Source organism: Lasiosphaeria miniovina, assembly GCF_030549165.1.
Source record: "Lasiosphaeria miniovina strain SMH2392-1A chromosome Unknown B0T26scaffold_9, whole genome shotgun sequence".
Taxonomy (NCBI): domain Eukaryota; kingdom Fungi; phylum Ascomycota; class Sordariomycetes; order Sordariales; family Lasiosphaeriaceae; genus Lasiosphaeria; species Lasiosphaeria miniovina.
In genome coordinates, this window is record NW_026848228.1 from 602,931 (window position 1) to 619,009 (window position 16,079).

The window sequence follows — 16,079 nt, forward strand, 5'->3', positions numbered from 1 at the left end:
CTTCTGAGTGTGATAAGTCGGGAATCGGAACCCGACATCGTCGAGCTAAGATCAGTGGCTGCGGGGCACCTGCCGTCACTAAAACAAAACGCTGGCCGGGCGAGTCATCTGCGTCCTGATCCTTCCCAGATAGGCAGGCCGGCATATGACACCCCCTCCCAGCCACAGCAGAAGCTCCTCGTTGGACACGCCGCTTGCGCCTTCTCCTTCAAACATCGAGGACTTCCCCCTCCGATCTCTAGCGCCCGCCTCCACCACGACGAACTCCCTTGCGCCAACATCACCCACCCTGCGCTTTCGCGGCGACGACGCCGCCCATCCCGAGAGCGCTAACCACACAAATACGCAGCCGCCGAACCCTCATGGCCCCGGGCTCGAGTCCACAGAGGCGACGGCTGACGAGAGCTCCACTGATACTGATACTCGCAGCGAGCCAGCATCCGACCTCATGACCAAAGATCTCCCTTCCCTCCGATCAGCCGCGGGCTTCACCAGTCCCTCGTATGGCGCCATCTCCCCGGCGCCCACCTTCTCCGATGGCAGCGCTGATGGCAATGACAACGACAATTACAACGACAACGGGGAGACGCGCGAGTTCTCGGAGGAGCATGTTCGCCGGCACTCGAACTTGAGACGGCGGCGCAGCGTGGCCTCGGGACGGCCGCCGTCCAGACGTCTGGCGCACCAGCAGTCTGAGGAAATGGGCGGCTCCACCACAATAGGAGGGCTCGAAGGCCGCTTTGGGACGACAGAAACGTCCCTACTGAATGACCTCGTCAGTAGCCCCAAGCTTGTTGACGAGGATGGCAGCCAAGACGGCTCGCTGGCCGACTACTCGGATGCCGAGGACGTCGAGGACCCTCCAGACAACTCCCCCTATGCTCAAGTCAGGGCCTCGGTTGCGCCGACTGATAACACGAGCCTCTCCATCAACACGCCCCGGATGTGGATTCTGTCTATATTGTTTTCAGTACTTGGATCATCTACCAATTTGTTTTTTTCCTTGAGATACCCCAGTGTCGCCATCACTCCCGTTATTGCGCTATTGCTTGTGCACCCTCTCGGTCTCATGTGGGACTATTTTCTTAAGCGTGGCGACGACCCTGAGAATGAATACGTCGACGGATGGCGCAGCGAAAACGCGTCCATGATCAGCGCGAGCACAGAGCGCCCACCCATTGTGCCCTTGGAGCAGAGGGGCTGGATCGACCGAGTGCGTCTGTGGCTCGCCCAGGGCCGGTGGAACGAGAAGGAGCACAGCTGCGTCTATGTCAGCAGCAACGTGTCGTTTGGGTTTGCCTTTGCGACCGACGTCATCGTCGAGCAGACGCAGTTCTACAAGCAGGACGCCGGAATAGTATACCAGCTCCTGCTCACCCTCTCGACGCAGATCCTCGGCTACACCTTTGCCGGGCTCACTCGCCGCTTTCTGGTCCGGCCAAGCGGCATGATATGGCCGGGCACGCTCATGTCGGCCGCCATGTTCACGACGCTCCACAAGGAGGAGAACAAGGCGGCCAACGGCTGGACCATCAGTCGGTGGAAGTTCTTCTACGCTGTCTGGCTGTCGGCCTTTCTCTTCTACTTCCTCCCCGGCCTGCTGATGCCGGCTCTAAGCTACTTCAACGTTGTCACATGGTTCGCCCCCGACAATGTCGTCGTGGCCAATCTGTTCGGCGTTGTCTCGGGGCTGGGCTTGTTCCCCGTGACATTTGACTGGGCCCAGATCGCCTACATTGGCTCTCCGCTCCTCACGCCTTTCTGGGCGGCCATGAACGTGGTCGGCGGTCTTGTGGTCGTCATGTGGGTCATTGCCCCCATCGCCTACTACTCCAACTGGCTCTACTCGTCGTACATGCCAATTCTGTCGGCAGCCGTCTTCGACAACGCAGGAAACGTATATGATGTCAGCAAGGTTCTGACCAAGGACTTCGTGTTTGACCGCGAGGCCTACTCCAAATACAGCCGAGTCTTCCTCCCAATAACCTACGTGCTGAGCTACGGCGTCCAGTTTGCCGGCCTAGCCGCACTCCTAACCCACACGATCTGCTGGCACGGGAAAGATATTTGGACCCAGTGGAGACGGTCGCTCGACGAGACAGGCGAAGAGCCTAAAGCCGCCTATCGGCCAGTGTCGGGAGTAACCAACGAGCAGTCCGGTCCTCCCAGTCAAGTCCCACGGCTTAACCCGGCGCGGTCTTCGCTGAGCATGGATAATCTTATGAGCCGGGAAGACGTCCACAACCGCCTAATGAGGAGATACAAGGATGCACCCATGCTGTGGTATTTGGCCACGTTTGTGTCCATGACTGCCATTGGGATTTTTGTCGTTGAATAGTAAGTCGTGCAGTACAGCTATTGTGAAAGTGGCTGGCTGACATGTTTCTAGTTATCCAATCCACCTCCCGTGGTACGGGCTCCTTCTTGCCTTGGGGATATGCAGCGTCCTCTTCATCCCCATTGGCATCATCATGGCGGTCACGAATCAGCACAGCAGTATCTACCTCATCTGCCAGCTAGTGGCGGGCGTCATGTTCCCCGGGCGGCCCGTGGCCAACATGGTGTTCGTAACGTACGGCTACATCTCGTCGGCGCAGGGCATCAAGTTCGCGGCCGACCTGAAGCTCGGCCACTACATGAAGATTCCGCCGCGGATTCTGTTCGCGGTGCAGATGGTGGCGACGGTGGTGTCGTCGCTGACGCAGATCGCTGTTCTTAATTGGATTTTCAAGAACGTGCCGGGCATCTGCACACCGCAGGCCATCAACGGCTTCACGTGCCCCATCGCGCGTGTGCACTTCAACGGCTCGATTCTGTGGGGTGTCGTCGGGCCAAGCGAGTTCTTCGGGCCCAACGCCACCTACCGCTGCCTCGTCTGGGCGTTTGTTATTGGCGCCGTTCTGCCCATCCCGCTCTGGCTCTACGCGCGCCACCGCCGCGACAGCATCGTCCGCAAGATCAACCTGCCCGTGCTCTTCGGGTCCCTCGGTTGGATCCCCCCCGCCACGGGCCTCAACTTTTCCGTCTGGGCTGTCGTCTGCTACATGTTCAATTACCTCATCAAGAACCGCGCCCAGGCCTGGTGGGCAAAGTACACCATGACGCTGAGCGCCGCCCTCGACTCAGGCCTGGCCTTTGGCATCGTGGTTGTCTTCTTTGGCTTCCTTTATCCTGGCTGGATGAAGGGCTTCTCGTGGTGGGGCACCGAGGTCTACAAGCAGGGCTGCGACTGGCAGGCGTGCTCGTACTTGACGGTGCCCGAGGGGGGGCATTTCGGGCCGGATGTGTGGTGAGTGAGGGTTTGCATACATCACCTCTCCATGTGGGTGATGGTTCGCTGTAAGAACAAATTTGGATAAACAAGGGTGGCCGCTTCTTCTTTTGGATGACTAGAATTTGGATAGAATATCTGAGTGGATGGCTTGATATAGTCCACTGACCTGCTGGATAAGGGGGAGGTATTTGTTGGAGCATTTTATGCGCCAAAACGCCACTTGCTATGAGTTTACGAAGTAAAAAACGAGCAAGGGAGAGAGGATATTGTCGGAAGGGGTGCATTTTCTGCATTTAAAAAGGCGCTCTGCATCTACGTCTAGAATTATACGTTGTAGTTATTTAGTTGGGTTGATATTGTGCATTTTTGTATTGCGCTCTTCTAAGAGCCGGTGTATGTCACTATGGCTGGCATATGATTTAGAAGATAGGTCAGATACATATTGTTTATTATTTACTGTTCATTTGTGTACTTGAGGGTCGAAATGATTCTCCTTTTTTTTTTCGTGCAGAGTCGTTCGCTGCTGAATGGAGTTGCGAGGGTTTGGACGACGCAATTACTTCCATCCTTTGATCTTCAACGATTGTCTTTCCTCTTGAATCGAAACAAAATAACAAACTGAAATATGTACTAACTGAATCGAAGCCAGACGTTTATGTTCTCTTCGGCGGCTCTGGATGCTGTCATGTCGGGGCTGTACCTTGGGCCTTTACTCGTTCCATACAACCAAGCAGCTAATATGTGCAGCTCGAGAGGGCGTTTCCACTCACGAGGTTGTCTTTTATCACTACCATAATATCTGCAAAGTATTTTTCTTCTCATTAACTCATTAACTCGTAACACTATGCTGCCACGTTACGGCAAACTACCTCAACTAATACTTTCGCACAAGGCATTAACATATCCATTACTCGTCGCATCGTGTGCGTGTCTCCATGTGTGTGGATTGGTAAATGGGAAGGCATGGGAAAGACGTGAGGGCAGAAAGATGGAACATGGAAAAAACGGAAGGGGGACCAAGGAAAACAAGGCAGAGATAGGAAAGAAATATTGACCCGCTTTGTCGTATCGTGACAGACCCTCCTTAGCAAACGATGAGATGAGGGAAAAATGAAAGGCCTACTTTCCAACACCGTAGGAAATAAATCATGCACATGAGGAAGGACAGCGAAATAAAAGCCAACGAACGTGGCACCATAACACAATCTCGGGGGGTATATCCGCCTCCATCCAACTCATCCATCAATGCAGTCGGCTAGTCAGTCAGTTATTATTCATGTCCCAGGCCTCCCTCCCTTCCTCTCCAGCTCATCCGTCATACTGATTCCATGCTCACACACTTCAACATCCAACAATGACCCTCCCGCCCAGCTAGCTACTTTTGCTAGCCCTACAACGACGAAGACGAAGACGACGACGACGCCCGTCGCAGCCGCGCCTGGAAAAACTCCATGTCGCGACGGATCATCGCCGGGCAGGCATCGAGCGCCTCGTCGTCGTACGTGACGGCGGACCCGACGCTATCGGAGCGGATGTGCTGCTGCTGCTCGCTGGAGGCGGCTACGAGCTCGGGCGCAGGCTCTGTCGCGGACGAGAGGTCGGTGCTCTCGACGACGGCTGAGGAGGAGGGCATTTTGCCTGTCTATCTGGCTGGCTGACTGAGAAATGGAAAGGTGTTAGTTAGCTCGTTAGTGAGTGAGTGTGCGGTGGGAGCCTTGTCGAGGCGGTCAGTCGGTTCGTACTTTTGTCAAGACGGGCAAGCGTTGGGCGGATTGTCCAGTGGGAGCCTCCGGGCTTGGTTTGACGGCAGGTCTCGCACGTTATCTCGAGGCGGTGAGATGGATGTAGATGGATAGATGTTCAGAAATATACAGCCTTGTTACTCGGCAGACAGAAACAAGAAGAGATAGATGCACGAGAGACAGAAGGAGAGAGAGCCCCTTCTTGAGCTCCTCAGCCAAGAGAGCAGTCGCGTGCGCCCGGCAGACTTGTTATGCCTTCCTTCTCCCCAGATACCCGCGGCCAGCCGCGCTGTCCGCGCTGGACCCCCATCCTGAGGCCATATTCGTGACAGCACAAAGGCGGCGTGCAGCAGCTGGGCGCGGGTGCCATTCATGCTATTGGGCGCCTCCGCCGCGCCCCATGGGGAGGAACTTGGGGGAGCCATTGTGGCCGGCCTCCTTATATGTCCGCACAGGGAAGTGCCTGCAATTCAGCCTAGTCGCCTGAGGCTTCAAGCTGTCCTCGTGGTCAATGCTCAACAAGGCTGGCACTTTGGTTTCCGGCTTACTTTCTACTTGGGTCCGCTGGGTGCAATGGAGCTGGAACTTTAAAGAACCGGGGCCAGGTAAATAAATCCTTTTGGTTTGGTTTGCCAAGACTGAATTTCGTCAACGTAGTGTCCTGATCCCGCTTAGTTAGTAGCACCGTGACGTCTTCCGCTTATTACGGAATAGCTTTCTAATAAGACTGATTTCAAACCGTCTCGGACTTTGTCGCCCACGGCTGACCAACCACACCCGCCGTCAGGATCAGGAGCCACGGCCGGAACGGCGTCCGAGTTCGGGCCGACCCCTGTTCTGGCTCACAAGGCCGCTATACGCAGTATACGTAAACGGCCTAACCAGTCTTGTCTCTATTCCTGAGCCCGCTTACCTGATTCCGGCTGGTGCGATCAGATGGGCATGTAGCGCCAAAGGCGCGCCATAAGAGCTAGGACATGGTCTCATTGAGTGTCTCGCTTCTCTTTCAGGCCTTTTCTCTCCGTCTCAGTCTCCAGCACATATATAGCTCAAAAATATGAGAGACCATTGAGGCCAAGCAGCATCGGCAGTCCAACCAGAAACCATGGCAGTCGATGATATAGAAACTCACAAATCATCTGTGAAGCTGTCCCCTGGGCAAGCGGAAGCGCCGGCTAGCGGCATGGGCTCTATTCTCCACAGCGCCGTGTCGGACGGCGCCGCAACATCAGTGCCGGCGGCGGCGACCAAGATGCCATTCGGCGAACGTCCGGCATGCTTCAAAAACACGGTGCAGGAAATCGGGTTTGTGTTCCAGGCGACCAACGCCTTAGCGACAGGCTCATTCTTCCAGGGCGCCAGTTCCATCATCACGGCGAGCATCGGACGGGACCTGGGCATGACGCAGGGGGAGATCACCTGGATCACCGCTTCGTCAGCGTTGACAGCAGGCGCCTTCCAGCTCGGGTTGGGCCAGTTGGCGGACCTGCTCGGCCGCCGGCCCGTCTTCCTCGCGGGCATGGTGTCCTTTACCGCCTTCTCGCTGCTGGTGGCCTTCGCCCAGGACCCCTTCTGGATGGACGTCGTGTGTGGCGTCGTGGGCCTGTGTTCCGCCATGGTGGTTCCGCCAGCCATTGGAATCATGGGTGCAGCATACACTCAGCCATCGAAGCGCAAGAACTTGGCCTTCTCGGCCTTCAGCGCCGGCAACCCGCTCGGCTTCGTGTTTGGTAGCATCTTCAGCGGCATCGCCACTCGCCTGTTCAACTGGAGGGCCGCCTTCATCTTGATCGCCATCCTCTGGGCCCTCTTCACAGTGCTAGCCATTTGGACAATACCGAGAGTCGAGGCTTTTCCGCCTGAGCAACCCTTCAAGGACAGAATTAAGATCTTTATCAAGACTTTTGACTCGGTCGGCACCGTCTTGACGGTTTTTGGAACAGGGTTGCTGACTGCTGGGATAACGTGAGTCCTGTTGTCATTGATCGCATGAGTGTTGATGATGGGAGCTCTTTGGAAGATAACTAACTATCGTTTGTCAGTCTCGCGCCAACTGATGGGTGGGGAGCGGCACACATTATCGCCATGCTCGTCATCGCGGTTCTCTTGTTGGTTATTTTTGTCTTTTGGGAGCGCATCTATTCGAACCCGTTGATGCCCCCACATATCTGGAAAGATCGCAATTTTACCTTGGTATGAGGCTCCTCAGCTCCCAGGCCGGAGACCGTCAAGCAGAGTTGGTGGCTAACCGTTTCGGGGCGCAGATCATTCTAGCCTGTCTGCCTGGCTACATGTCGTTCATATCAGCGCAGTTCTGGTTGTCGTTTTTCATGCAAGAGCTACAACACCTGTCTCCCCTCGATGTGGCTGTCCATCTGCTCCCGCAGGCGATCGCCGGGCTGATATACAACATCATCGCTGGATCGATATTGCACCGCGTCAACAACACGCTGCTCATGGCATTCGGATCCTTGGCGTACATCACGGCGAACGTGCTGTTGTCCGTGATGCGGCCGGACAGCTCCTACTGGCGCTTTATCTTCCCAGCACTGATCATTAGCGTCATCGGGGCTGACTTCCAGTTCAATGTGGCCAACGTCAGTCAGCCCCTCGCTTTAGTGATACCAAAGTTGCTGACGTTCTCCTAGATGTATGTTATGCAATCGCTGCCGTCGCACAAGCAGGCGCTGGCGGGCGGCATCTTCAACACGCTCTTCAGGCTGGGTGCGGCTGTGGCCCTGGGCGCGTCGACAGCCGTTTTCGTGTCTGCTACTGGAACGGCAGAGGCCATGGCAGACCCGATGGTGCCGTACAAGAAGGCGTTCCAAGTCTCGGTCGGGCTGAGCGCTGCAAGCTTCCTGTTCCTTCCGTTTATACGACTCGGGACCCAGGGCCACGCATCCCAGGAAACAGATACGGACACGGGCGAGTCGAAGAAAGCTCTGGTTGATGGGCCGAGCTAAGGAGTAAGATCGGGCAGTGAGAAGATCGCAGAGCCTTGAATGCTTGGAGACAGCTGTGAATGGTTGACGCGCTGCAGCAGTCGCCAGTGCATGCTGGGCTGTCGATTTTAGCCTCAAATGTTTATACCCATTTCGCGTCTCCCAAAAGGGTTTCACCGTTTGCCATTTCCGGCTTGCATAATTAGCAGCGGCCGTGTTTGGATGGGGAGCCGCATTTCGTTTGCTCGCACGACTTCGACAAATCGACGGACCTTGGCATTTAGGTTTATGCGGGCAGATTTGGGACTCGGATGTCATGACAGTTCAAGAAGGAGGAATTGGAGGGAAAGCACGATGTGCATTTAAAGCGGATAAGTGCCTGCCTGCCCGCGGCCGAGAACCGAGGGCTCAGGCAGCAATGCGCGCGAGATGCGTGGTTGCCAATTGGGAAGGAACGCCCACGCTTTTAGGAAGCCACGTCAAGGTCCAAATGGATCTCACCCTAGGATGGAAGTTGCTGCCAGACAGAGCGTTTAGAGTGTCTGTTCGGCCAAGTGTCTGCTCCTCTCACATCAGATATCATATCCTTCTCCCTCAAGTCTCAATATCCATATCCTGCTCGGCTGAGGGTCATATCGACCAGGGGGCGGCCACGGCGAGAGGTAGGTGATGGGGATGGTCGAGAAAACTCGAGATGGATGGCGCCGAACCCATTGAGCGCACGTCGAGTAATTATTAAAGGCATTCTTATGCTATTATTGTTCTGCTTTTCTCCCGTCGTCTCTAAAGCCTTACTCGATCCCATCATTTCTCAACAGCCAACATAGTCACATCCCAGTCCTCGCAGCTGGCTGCCTGGTCAACTTGCCACCCTCCTCCCACGGCCAGGAAAATATTATTCACTCTAGCCCCAAGTCTCCTCGCATTCTCTCGCGGGTATCTTATGTAACCTTCAGGATACCTAACGCCTCCTTTCAGCATCGCGGTAGTACAACCAGCTTGTAGTAGCAATTCCGCATTATCACTATCTCAACATCTTATCAGCATAGTTTTTGAAGCATTGATCAATCTGCCAAGGCGTCGAGGCTTCTTTCGCTGGGTCTGCCCGTCCGGCGCAGGCCATTGATCATGGACCTAGCCGCCTTGGCCACCACTTTACTCCTCTGCGCCTTCATACCAGGAATTGACGGTCTCCATCTGTCACCTCAAAATGTCACAGACCTCCTTTTACCATCTTACGACTACATTATCGTTGGCGGTGGTGTCGCGGGGCTGGTTGTCGCCAACAGGCTGAGCAAAGATCCAAATGGTTTGTCCCTCGACTGCCGTTGGCAGAATTCTGCTGACTTCAGCCACAGTGACGGTCCTCGTTCTCGAGTCTGGACAACTGCAAGTCAACTGCCCTATGGACCTATACCCCCTGAGACAAGTTCCGGCTAACATATTGCGACCACGGCAGTGATTGCTACCCCGATACTGTCACAGTGCCGGGCTTAGTTGGTCACGGCTGGGACGCCACCCAGGACTGGAACTTCACCACAGCCCCTCAGGAATTTCTGGACAATGCCGCTCGCCGGTACGCCCAGGGACATGGTGTAGGTGGCGGGAGCATCATTAATGGTCTGGTCATGACCCGCGGCGCAAAGGCCGACTACGATGCTTGGGAGGCGCTCGGAAACCCTGGGTGGGCGTGGCGAGACATGCTCCCATACTTCATCAAGGTCGGTGCATCAGCGGTCTATGATTAGCCCGGACATGTTAGCCTTCTGCTCATACTGACCTCGACTCAGAGCGAGAACTTCACAGCGAATGTTGACTCGGATGTTGCCAGCGCTCTCCATATCCACCCTGACATGTCGGTCCATGGTACCAGTGGTCCCCTGCAAGTGGCTTATCCGAACTTCATCTATAACACGTCCAGTAAGCCAATCCTTTCCAAGAATTCAGCCCTTCAGTGCTCTAATACCCTACCAGACTCTTTTCTAGAGGGGCTTTCCGAGCTTGGTGTTCCGCTCCTCGATGACCCGAACGCAGGTGTCTCCGCCGGCGCCTTCCTCTCCCCTTCGAGCATGTCGGCTTGGAATCAGTCCAGATCTAGCAGCCGGACAGCGTACCTGGACAGCGTGCTGAACCGCCCGAACATGCATCTAGCATCTGGACAGACCGTCACACGTATCCTCATAGAGAGCGGCGAGGGGTCTGGCGGCATTGCCGTCCCGCCTTTCGGGCATATTCGGAGGATTCAAGGAGTAGAGGTGAGATTTTAGCCTTAGCCCTATTTGTCGGTTACAAGTTAAACTGATGGTTCGGCCTTTTCAGTTTACATCTTCGTCTTCGTCCCCTAGACGAAAAGTCACCTGCGACAGGGAGGTGGTTCTCGCTGCAGGAGCTATCCTATCTCCTGTGCTTCTTCAGATTTCTGGCATCGGCCCAACCGCCGTTCTGGACGGCCTAAACGTGTCGGTGCATATAGACCTGCCAGGTGTTGGACAGAATTTCCAGGACCATGCTATGCTTACAGCTTTCTACAACTGTCGGTCTTCCCTCACACCTGAACCCGATGGCAGCCCAAATACATGCCCTCTAATGCTTGCCGTAACTGACATACTCAATTTCAGACACGACGCCGGGTCTGTTCTCGTCTGCAAACCTCACTGGTGCCACCCTTGAGGAGGCGAGGAATGAGTATTTCAACAACCGTACTGGTGAGTGCAGTCCTACGATACTAGCATCCCCAATTCTGACGCGAATTGGTGCTCTAACAATACATAGGCCCCTGGACTGCCCCTCTCGTTTCTACGGTCGCCTTCCCGTCACTCGAGTCGCTTACCGCGAACTGGTCGTCGATCCTGGACAGTGTGTCCGCTACGCCACCCAAGAAATATCTACCCTCTGGGCCAGGCCAGCACCCCACCGTCGTCCAGGGCTACGAGCGTCAGCGGCAGTTGATCCTGCGGTTTCTTGGGCGCACTGACGTTGGCGCTCTCGAGATCATGGCTGACAGCGTCGGCACGCTTACGGTCGGGATCCATCATCCGTTCAGTCGCGGCACTGTGCGTGCCATTTCCGCAGACTTACTGTCGGGAGGCTCCGTCGCCAGAAACGTGCTGCTCAATCCACGCTACTGTGCGCAGCCAGAGGACTGCGAGGTACTGTTGGCCGGCTTGTTGTTCAATGGGCGCATCCTCAATACGTGCCCTATGCGGCCACTTGCTGCTCAGCCGCCGCCGCCCTGGAATGCAACCTCGGGACAATTTGGCAACACCGAAGCAGAGTCCATCCTGCTTGGCGCGATTCGCCGTGGGCTGACGACCGAGTTTCACCCGGCTGGCACAACGAGCATGCTGCCATTTGACCTGGGCGGCGTGGTAAGCCCGGAGCTGCGGGTTTATGGGACAGCAAATCTCCGCGTCGTCGACGCCGGCATCATTCCGCTGCTCCCAGCGGCGCACGTGCAGGCGGCCGTGTACGCTATCGCTGAGAAGGTAGGTTGCCCACTATTCCCCGACATTTTCCAGATCTCCCATAGATCTGACAATACTCCTTCTCTTCTCCGGTTCTAGGCAGCGGATATAATCAAGCAAGAAAACAGCCACCAGCACTGGGGCGACGAATAACACTTTTCCTCTACTATTTTAACGTCGCTATCTCGGAGAGCTGTTTTCATCGACGAATATTATTGCCAATAGCAGCTACGAAGCCAGTGAATATCTGTATATTATAGACTAGATAGCAAATATAGATGGTGAGGCGTCAAGGCAAGTCACCGTGTTGTGGATGTAAAGACAGGGCAAAGGGGGACGTTACACGAGATACAGATACATTGCATGGATCCACGTCAAACCACCATATCCGACAACACCTTGTTAAACTTCCCCGGATCTTCTAGATACGTATCTCTCGCATGGAAAAACAAATTATCCCAGACCTTATCATTGTCCGCACCAAACTCATCAATCGCATCCTTCAGTACCCCAAATGCACCAATAGTGAAATTCTTACCCACAGCCAGTGAGTCCTTCATGGCACTCGCCGCGGCCTGTGATGCCTGCAAATCCATCTTATCCATCCACTTAGCCCTAGCCTCGGCATACTTGCTCTTCAACCCCAGCATTTTCTTGACTGCCATCTGAACTAGGGCCCGGCTCGCCACGAGTAGCTCATTATGCTTAGCTATGGTATCCTCGGCGAGCTCGCGGCAATTGTCAAGTAGCGGGCGGAACTCGGCGCGGAGCAGGGCTAGAAGGTGCTGTATTGCCTTCTCCTCCACAAGGGACAACGATGACGCACGCTATCTAGCCTCGGGTGGCGTCTACTCACACAGCTCCCAAGCAATATACGTATGCACGTGGTTCATGGACTTGTCGATACGCTTCTCCCACTCGGCGAGGTCCTTGAGCGCCTTGTCAACAGCTTTGATGCCGCCACCGAGGCTCGAGACCATAGCCGTGCACGTCGTGAACATGGACCGAGCAGACTTGGCCTTGGAATCGTAGCGAGCCTTGGCCCGCGAGGCGGAGCCGTCCAAGTAGGCAGTTGGGAATTGGGACGTGGCAAAACTGACATTTTACTCGGCCAGGCTAGCGAGGGCATAGCTGATCAGGCTGCATGTAGCAAAGTAGGCGCCCTTGTTCTTGATGGTGTCCAGCGGGATCGATTTCGGGTTCAGCTAGGCCTTCCGCGAGCGCGCCGCGTCGAAGCCCTTCTGGCTAATTGCCTTCTGGAGTCTGCAGTCGCTGACGGACTCCACGGTCGCTTTGAGGTCGCGCTCCGTGCTCAAGTACTCGCCGCGCCGCATGCCTCGCTCTTCTCGGCCGTCAGCCGCTCGATTTCGTAGGACTCGACGTCTTTCTTCCATCCGTAAAGCTTTACGTGCCTAAAGTCGAGTTGTTCTACGAGTCACTCGCCAAGCTGTTGTAGTAGCTCTTGTGACCGACCCAATTAAGATCGTCGTACGAACTCCACGTCGAATGGCGTGGGCTCGCGGGGTCCCTGACCGCCTTTATGATGATGTGGTTAGTGTTGATGTCCCACGTCACGCGGCTGCTCTTGAACAAGTGCGCGCGGCCATACCCGTAGCGGCTCCACATCTCAACCAGGTCAGCGGTATCCATCTCGTCGACTTTGGCTTTGAGTGTTGGGGTTGTAGATGAGCACACTGGCTTTGATGCTGCGCTGCCACTCGACATTCGACTTGGCCAGCGCGTTGAGCTCCGTCAGCACCTCTTGCATGTTCTCAAAGTCCTTGTTGGCACTGTCGTCGAGCCCCGGCGTGTCGATCAGGCGCAGCCTCAGGTACGGCCCGTCAGGGTCGCGAAGCCAGATGTCGAAGCGGGAGCTGCTCTGCTTGCGCCACCAGTTCCCGTCCAGGACCCTCTGCTCGTCCATCGACGGCGATGTCGGGTACATCGATCTCGGCCCGCGTTTCCCGGTCAAATATGGCGTACTCTGAAATCGGTATTTCGACGTCGTAGAAGCCAGCTTTGGTGGTGCAGCTGGTGCACCCACCGCCCTCCTTGCCGAAATCAACCTTTTTGCTTGACATAGGCACGATGCGGTTGATGAAGGTCGTCTTGCCATTCTGCGACGAACCAATGACCAGGACCACGACAGGTGAATCGGGATTCAAAACACTGTACGGCATGACGGCAACCTCGCGAGGAACTTGAATAGGTAGGTAGGTAGGTAGGTAGTAGGCACAGAAATCCAGTTACCAAGAAGGGGGGGAACTGCTCGCAACAACGTTGAGCCTCGCAAGAGAAATGTTGTCGACTTGCACTCGCCTTGCCAGGGCAGTCTAGGTGCTTAGGCAGCCATTACCTTCACCTTTTCGGAGACGGCGGCGGTAGATAGGAAGCTGAGGCTGAATGAAGCTTTAGTGGACGGACCGGACAGGTAAGAAATCTGGACCCATGTGGCCGAGCGAATGACAGACGACACAAGCCAATGCTTGGCTCGGATTTCCAGCCGCCACGCCACGCATAACAGAACAACTGTGCTGACTGACAACTTGGAACAGAAGTACTGGTGCAAATCAAGTCCTAGAGCCTCGTCCGCAAGCCATTGCCACACAAACTCGATTCTCCTGGGCCTAGGCTTGCCGGTGCCTCGGTGCCTCGGTGCTTCCCGAGAATGTGATGCCCTCCGCGCCAAATGGAATTGACTTTGACTGGTGTCGCGAGTCGGCTTAGAATTACGCCGACGCTGCCGTTGAGATTTCTCTTCTTTTGTCCTCGCTGTGGGATTAGAATCGCCTGATATCTGTCTGTTGCCGTCGATCCACAGCAATCGAGCACCAAAGTTTCCATGCGGAGAGGAAGGGAAAATGGGGTCACAGTCAGAGCCCATTTGCGGCAGCGATCAAAGCAACTCGTAGGCCAGCCATCCCATAATAGCCTCTTGATAGAGATCTTAGTACTGAACAAGTGTCAACTCCCCAGGCTGACGCCCGCTCTTGCGTGTCGTGAGCTTATTGAAACGCTCGAGAGCCACCGCGCCATGCTGGAGCCGGGCAGTCGAGAGCTCGAGAAACATGCCGCAAAACAGGCCAACAACCTCAGGGGGACGCAGGCTAAAAAAGCCGGACTCGAGACGGCGCAGAGGGAGAAATCATCGCATCCCGCATATCTGGATCTCAAATACCTCGAGAGGATCCCGCAAGACCGCATCCAAGGCCAGACGGCCTTCAGCCAGGCCAAGAGCTACTTCGCCGTGCGGCCAACGTTCAACGTCTCCGTCACCACCGACACGCCGATCCGCAGCTGGGAGCGCCAACAGAGCGAGGGCGTCTCCTGGAACCCCGTCGTGTGTCCCGAGGCCGGCTTCAAGCTGACGACCAAGGCGCGCGTCAAGTCGTTCTAGCCCGCGACGGCCGAGATCGTGCTGTTTGGCTGGCGGAAAGAGATCCAGGCGGCCGAGATCGCGCAGCTCAGGGCGTCGCTCAAGGAGCTAGAGGGTGACATCGTCTCGGCCAACGCGGCCGTAAAGACGGTAGCCTACCGCCTTGTTAAAAAAGTACAGCGACGCTGGCCACCTCATGCTCAAAGTCTGCCAAGGCGACCTCGGCAAGGTGAAGACGTGTACGGCAGTGGCTCCCGGCGCGGTGGCATCTGCCAAAGCCCAAGCCTACCTCGACGCAGGAAGCCTCTCCGGCTATGAGGCCGCGTTTCTCGCCCTCGAGTCGAAAATTGATCCTGCCTCCCCTCCACCGGCCTCTCTCCTCATATCCGACGACCTCTCTCGGCAGCCTGTCGACCTACCCCCGCTGCTCGCCTCCGCTATGGACGCGTGCGAGACCGACGTGCGGTCCGCAGAATGATACACCAACAGTCCGAGTGTGTGGATCAGGCGTGCAGTTGGACAAGGTCCTGCGATCAGCCTGTTGGCGTGGTGGCCGCGTTTCGGTCGACGCGGTTCAAGGGGCCTGGTGCCACGATTGATGCCTTCTTGTGTGTGTATATGAGGGAGAGGATTCGCATTCGTTATATGGTTAGCTGTTCGATAGCTTATTCGTCAAGGTATTAAGAGAAGGCGGAGGAATGGCGATTACCTACCTAGCTAGGTAGTCATGAGCCGCAAAACATCATTGTATTCTGCAATGCAAGAGTGTTGCTATTACAACTTACAACTCTAATACAGTAGATACCACGGGGTACCCGCTTCAAGTAGTAGATGAACAACGAATCGGCTTTTGTTCATCAGGTATCGGCAGTACAAAGCGTGTATCAGTGCAAAGCGCTTGCCAAGAACTATTTACAGAATTAGAATTAAGCCACTCTAGGCAACTAACCGACTTCCAACTAACTACCGATAGGAGAAAAAAGATCCCCCGTTTTATTAAAGAAAAGGAAGAGTGATATCAACCTAGAAGTCGACGGGTATCAGTGCAGCGCAAAATTGTCATGCCAAATTCCTTCTCCCAACAAAGCCGCAAAAAGCCGCATCGTTCCCTTGCTCCCTCTAGTTAGTTCCGTTCACTCTCCCGTCAGGCTCCACGTCGAGCCTCGACCATTATAATCTCGACCGAGAACCAGAGTATTGAAAATGCTGATGTTCGTCAAAGGATGCTTAGACCGGGACTAGACAACAGGTCCGTGGTTTGCCAAAGCAGTCACTAAGCAG

At 55.4% G+C, this 16,079-nt stretch overlaps 6 protein-coding genes across 6 annotated transcripts; 4 read left to right on the top strand and 2 right to left on the bottom strand.

Annotated features, from left to right (window-relative positions):
* The first annotated feature begins 602 nt into the window (after positions 1-602).
* B0T26DRAFT_734505 (OPT oligopeptide transporter protein-domain-containing protein) lies at positions 603-3,726 on the top strand. The gene is made up of 2 exons (XM_060443202.1): positions 603-2,337; positions 2,390-3,726. Exons 1-2 carry the CDS (start codon positions 701-703, stop codon positions 3,291-3,293), a joined length of 2,541 nt encoding a protein of 846 aa, XP_060289419.1. The 5' UTR covers positions 603-700; the 3' UTR covers positions 3,294-3,726.
* Positions 3,727-4,664: 938 nt separating this feature from the next.
* Positions 4,665-5,441, bottom strand: B0T26DRAFT_757745 (uncharacterized protein; the record flags this gene model as incomplete). Its single annotated transcript, XM_060446295.1, has 2 exons — positions 4,665-4,891; positions 5,291-5,441. The coding sequence occupies 2 exons, from the start codon at positions 5,439-5,441 to the stop codon at positions 4,665-4,667; spliced, it is 378 nt and encodes a 125-aa protein (XP_060289420.1).
* Positions 5,442-6,121: 680 nt separating this feature from the next.
* B0T26DRAFT_681868 (major facilitator superfamily-domain-containing protein) lies at positions 6,122-7,979 on the top strand (the record flags this gene model as incomplete). Its single annotated transcript, XM_060440694.1, has 4 exons — positions 6,122-6,981; positions 7,059-7,209; positions 7,281-7,613; positions 7,665-7,979. The coding sequence occupies 4 exons, from the start codon at positions 6,122-6,124 to the stop codon at positions 7,977-7,979; spliced, it is 1,659 nt and encodes a 552-aa protein (XP_060289421.1).
* A 702-nt stretch (positions 7,980-8,681) lies between these two features.
* B0T26DRAFT_529321 (uncharacterized protein) lies at positions 8,682-11,680 on the top strand. The gene is made up of 9 exons (XM_060435522.1): positions 8,682-9,267; positions 9,317-9,347; positions 9,418-9,679; positions 9,749-9,878; positions 9,933-10,213; positions 10,278-10,491; positions 10,577-10,663; positions 10,731-11,443; positions 11,522-11,680. Exons 1-9 carry the CDS (start codon positions 9,087-9,089, stop codon positions 11,573-11,575), a joined length of 1,953 nt encoding a protein of 650 aa, XP_060289422.1. The 5' UTR covers positions 8,682-9,086; the 3' UTR covers positions 11,576-11,680.
* Positions 11,681-12,900: 1,220 nt separating this feature from the next.
* On the bottom strand, positions 12,901-13,901 carry B0T26DRAFT_529462 (uncharacterized protein). Its single transcript, XM_060435523.1, has 2 exons — positions 13,032-13,901; positions 12,901-12,958 (listed from the first exon to the last, which is right to left on the bottom strand). The coding sequence occupies exon 1, from the start codon at positions 13,536-13,538 to the stop codon at positions 13,059-13,061; it is 480 nt and encodes a 159-aa protein (XP_060289423.1). The 5' UTR covers positions 13,539-13,901; the 3' UTR covers positions 12,901-12,958; positions 13,032-13,058.
* A 382-nt stretch (positions 13,902-14,283) lies between these two features.
* On the top strand, positions 14,284-15,276 carry B0T26DRAFT_757749 (uncharacterized protein; the record flags this gene model as incomplete). The annotated part of the gene is made up of 4 exons (XM_060446296.1): positions 14,284-14,330; positions 14,399-14,762; positions 14,820-14,948; positions 14,974-15,276. The coding sequence occupies 4 exons, from the start codon at positions 14,284-14,286 to the stop codon at positions 15,274-15,276; spliced, it is 843 nt and encodes a 280-aa protein (XP_060289424.1).
* Between the last annotated feature and the right edge of the window lie 803 nt (positions 15,277-16,079).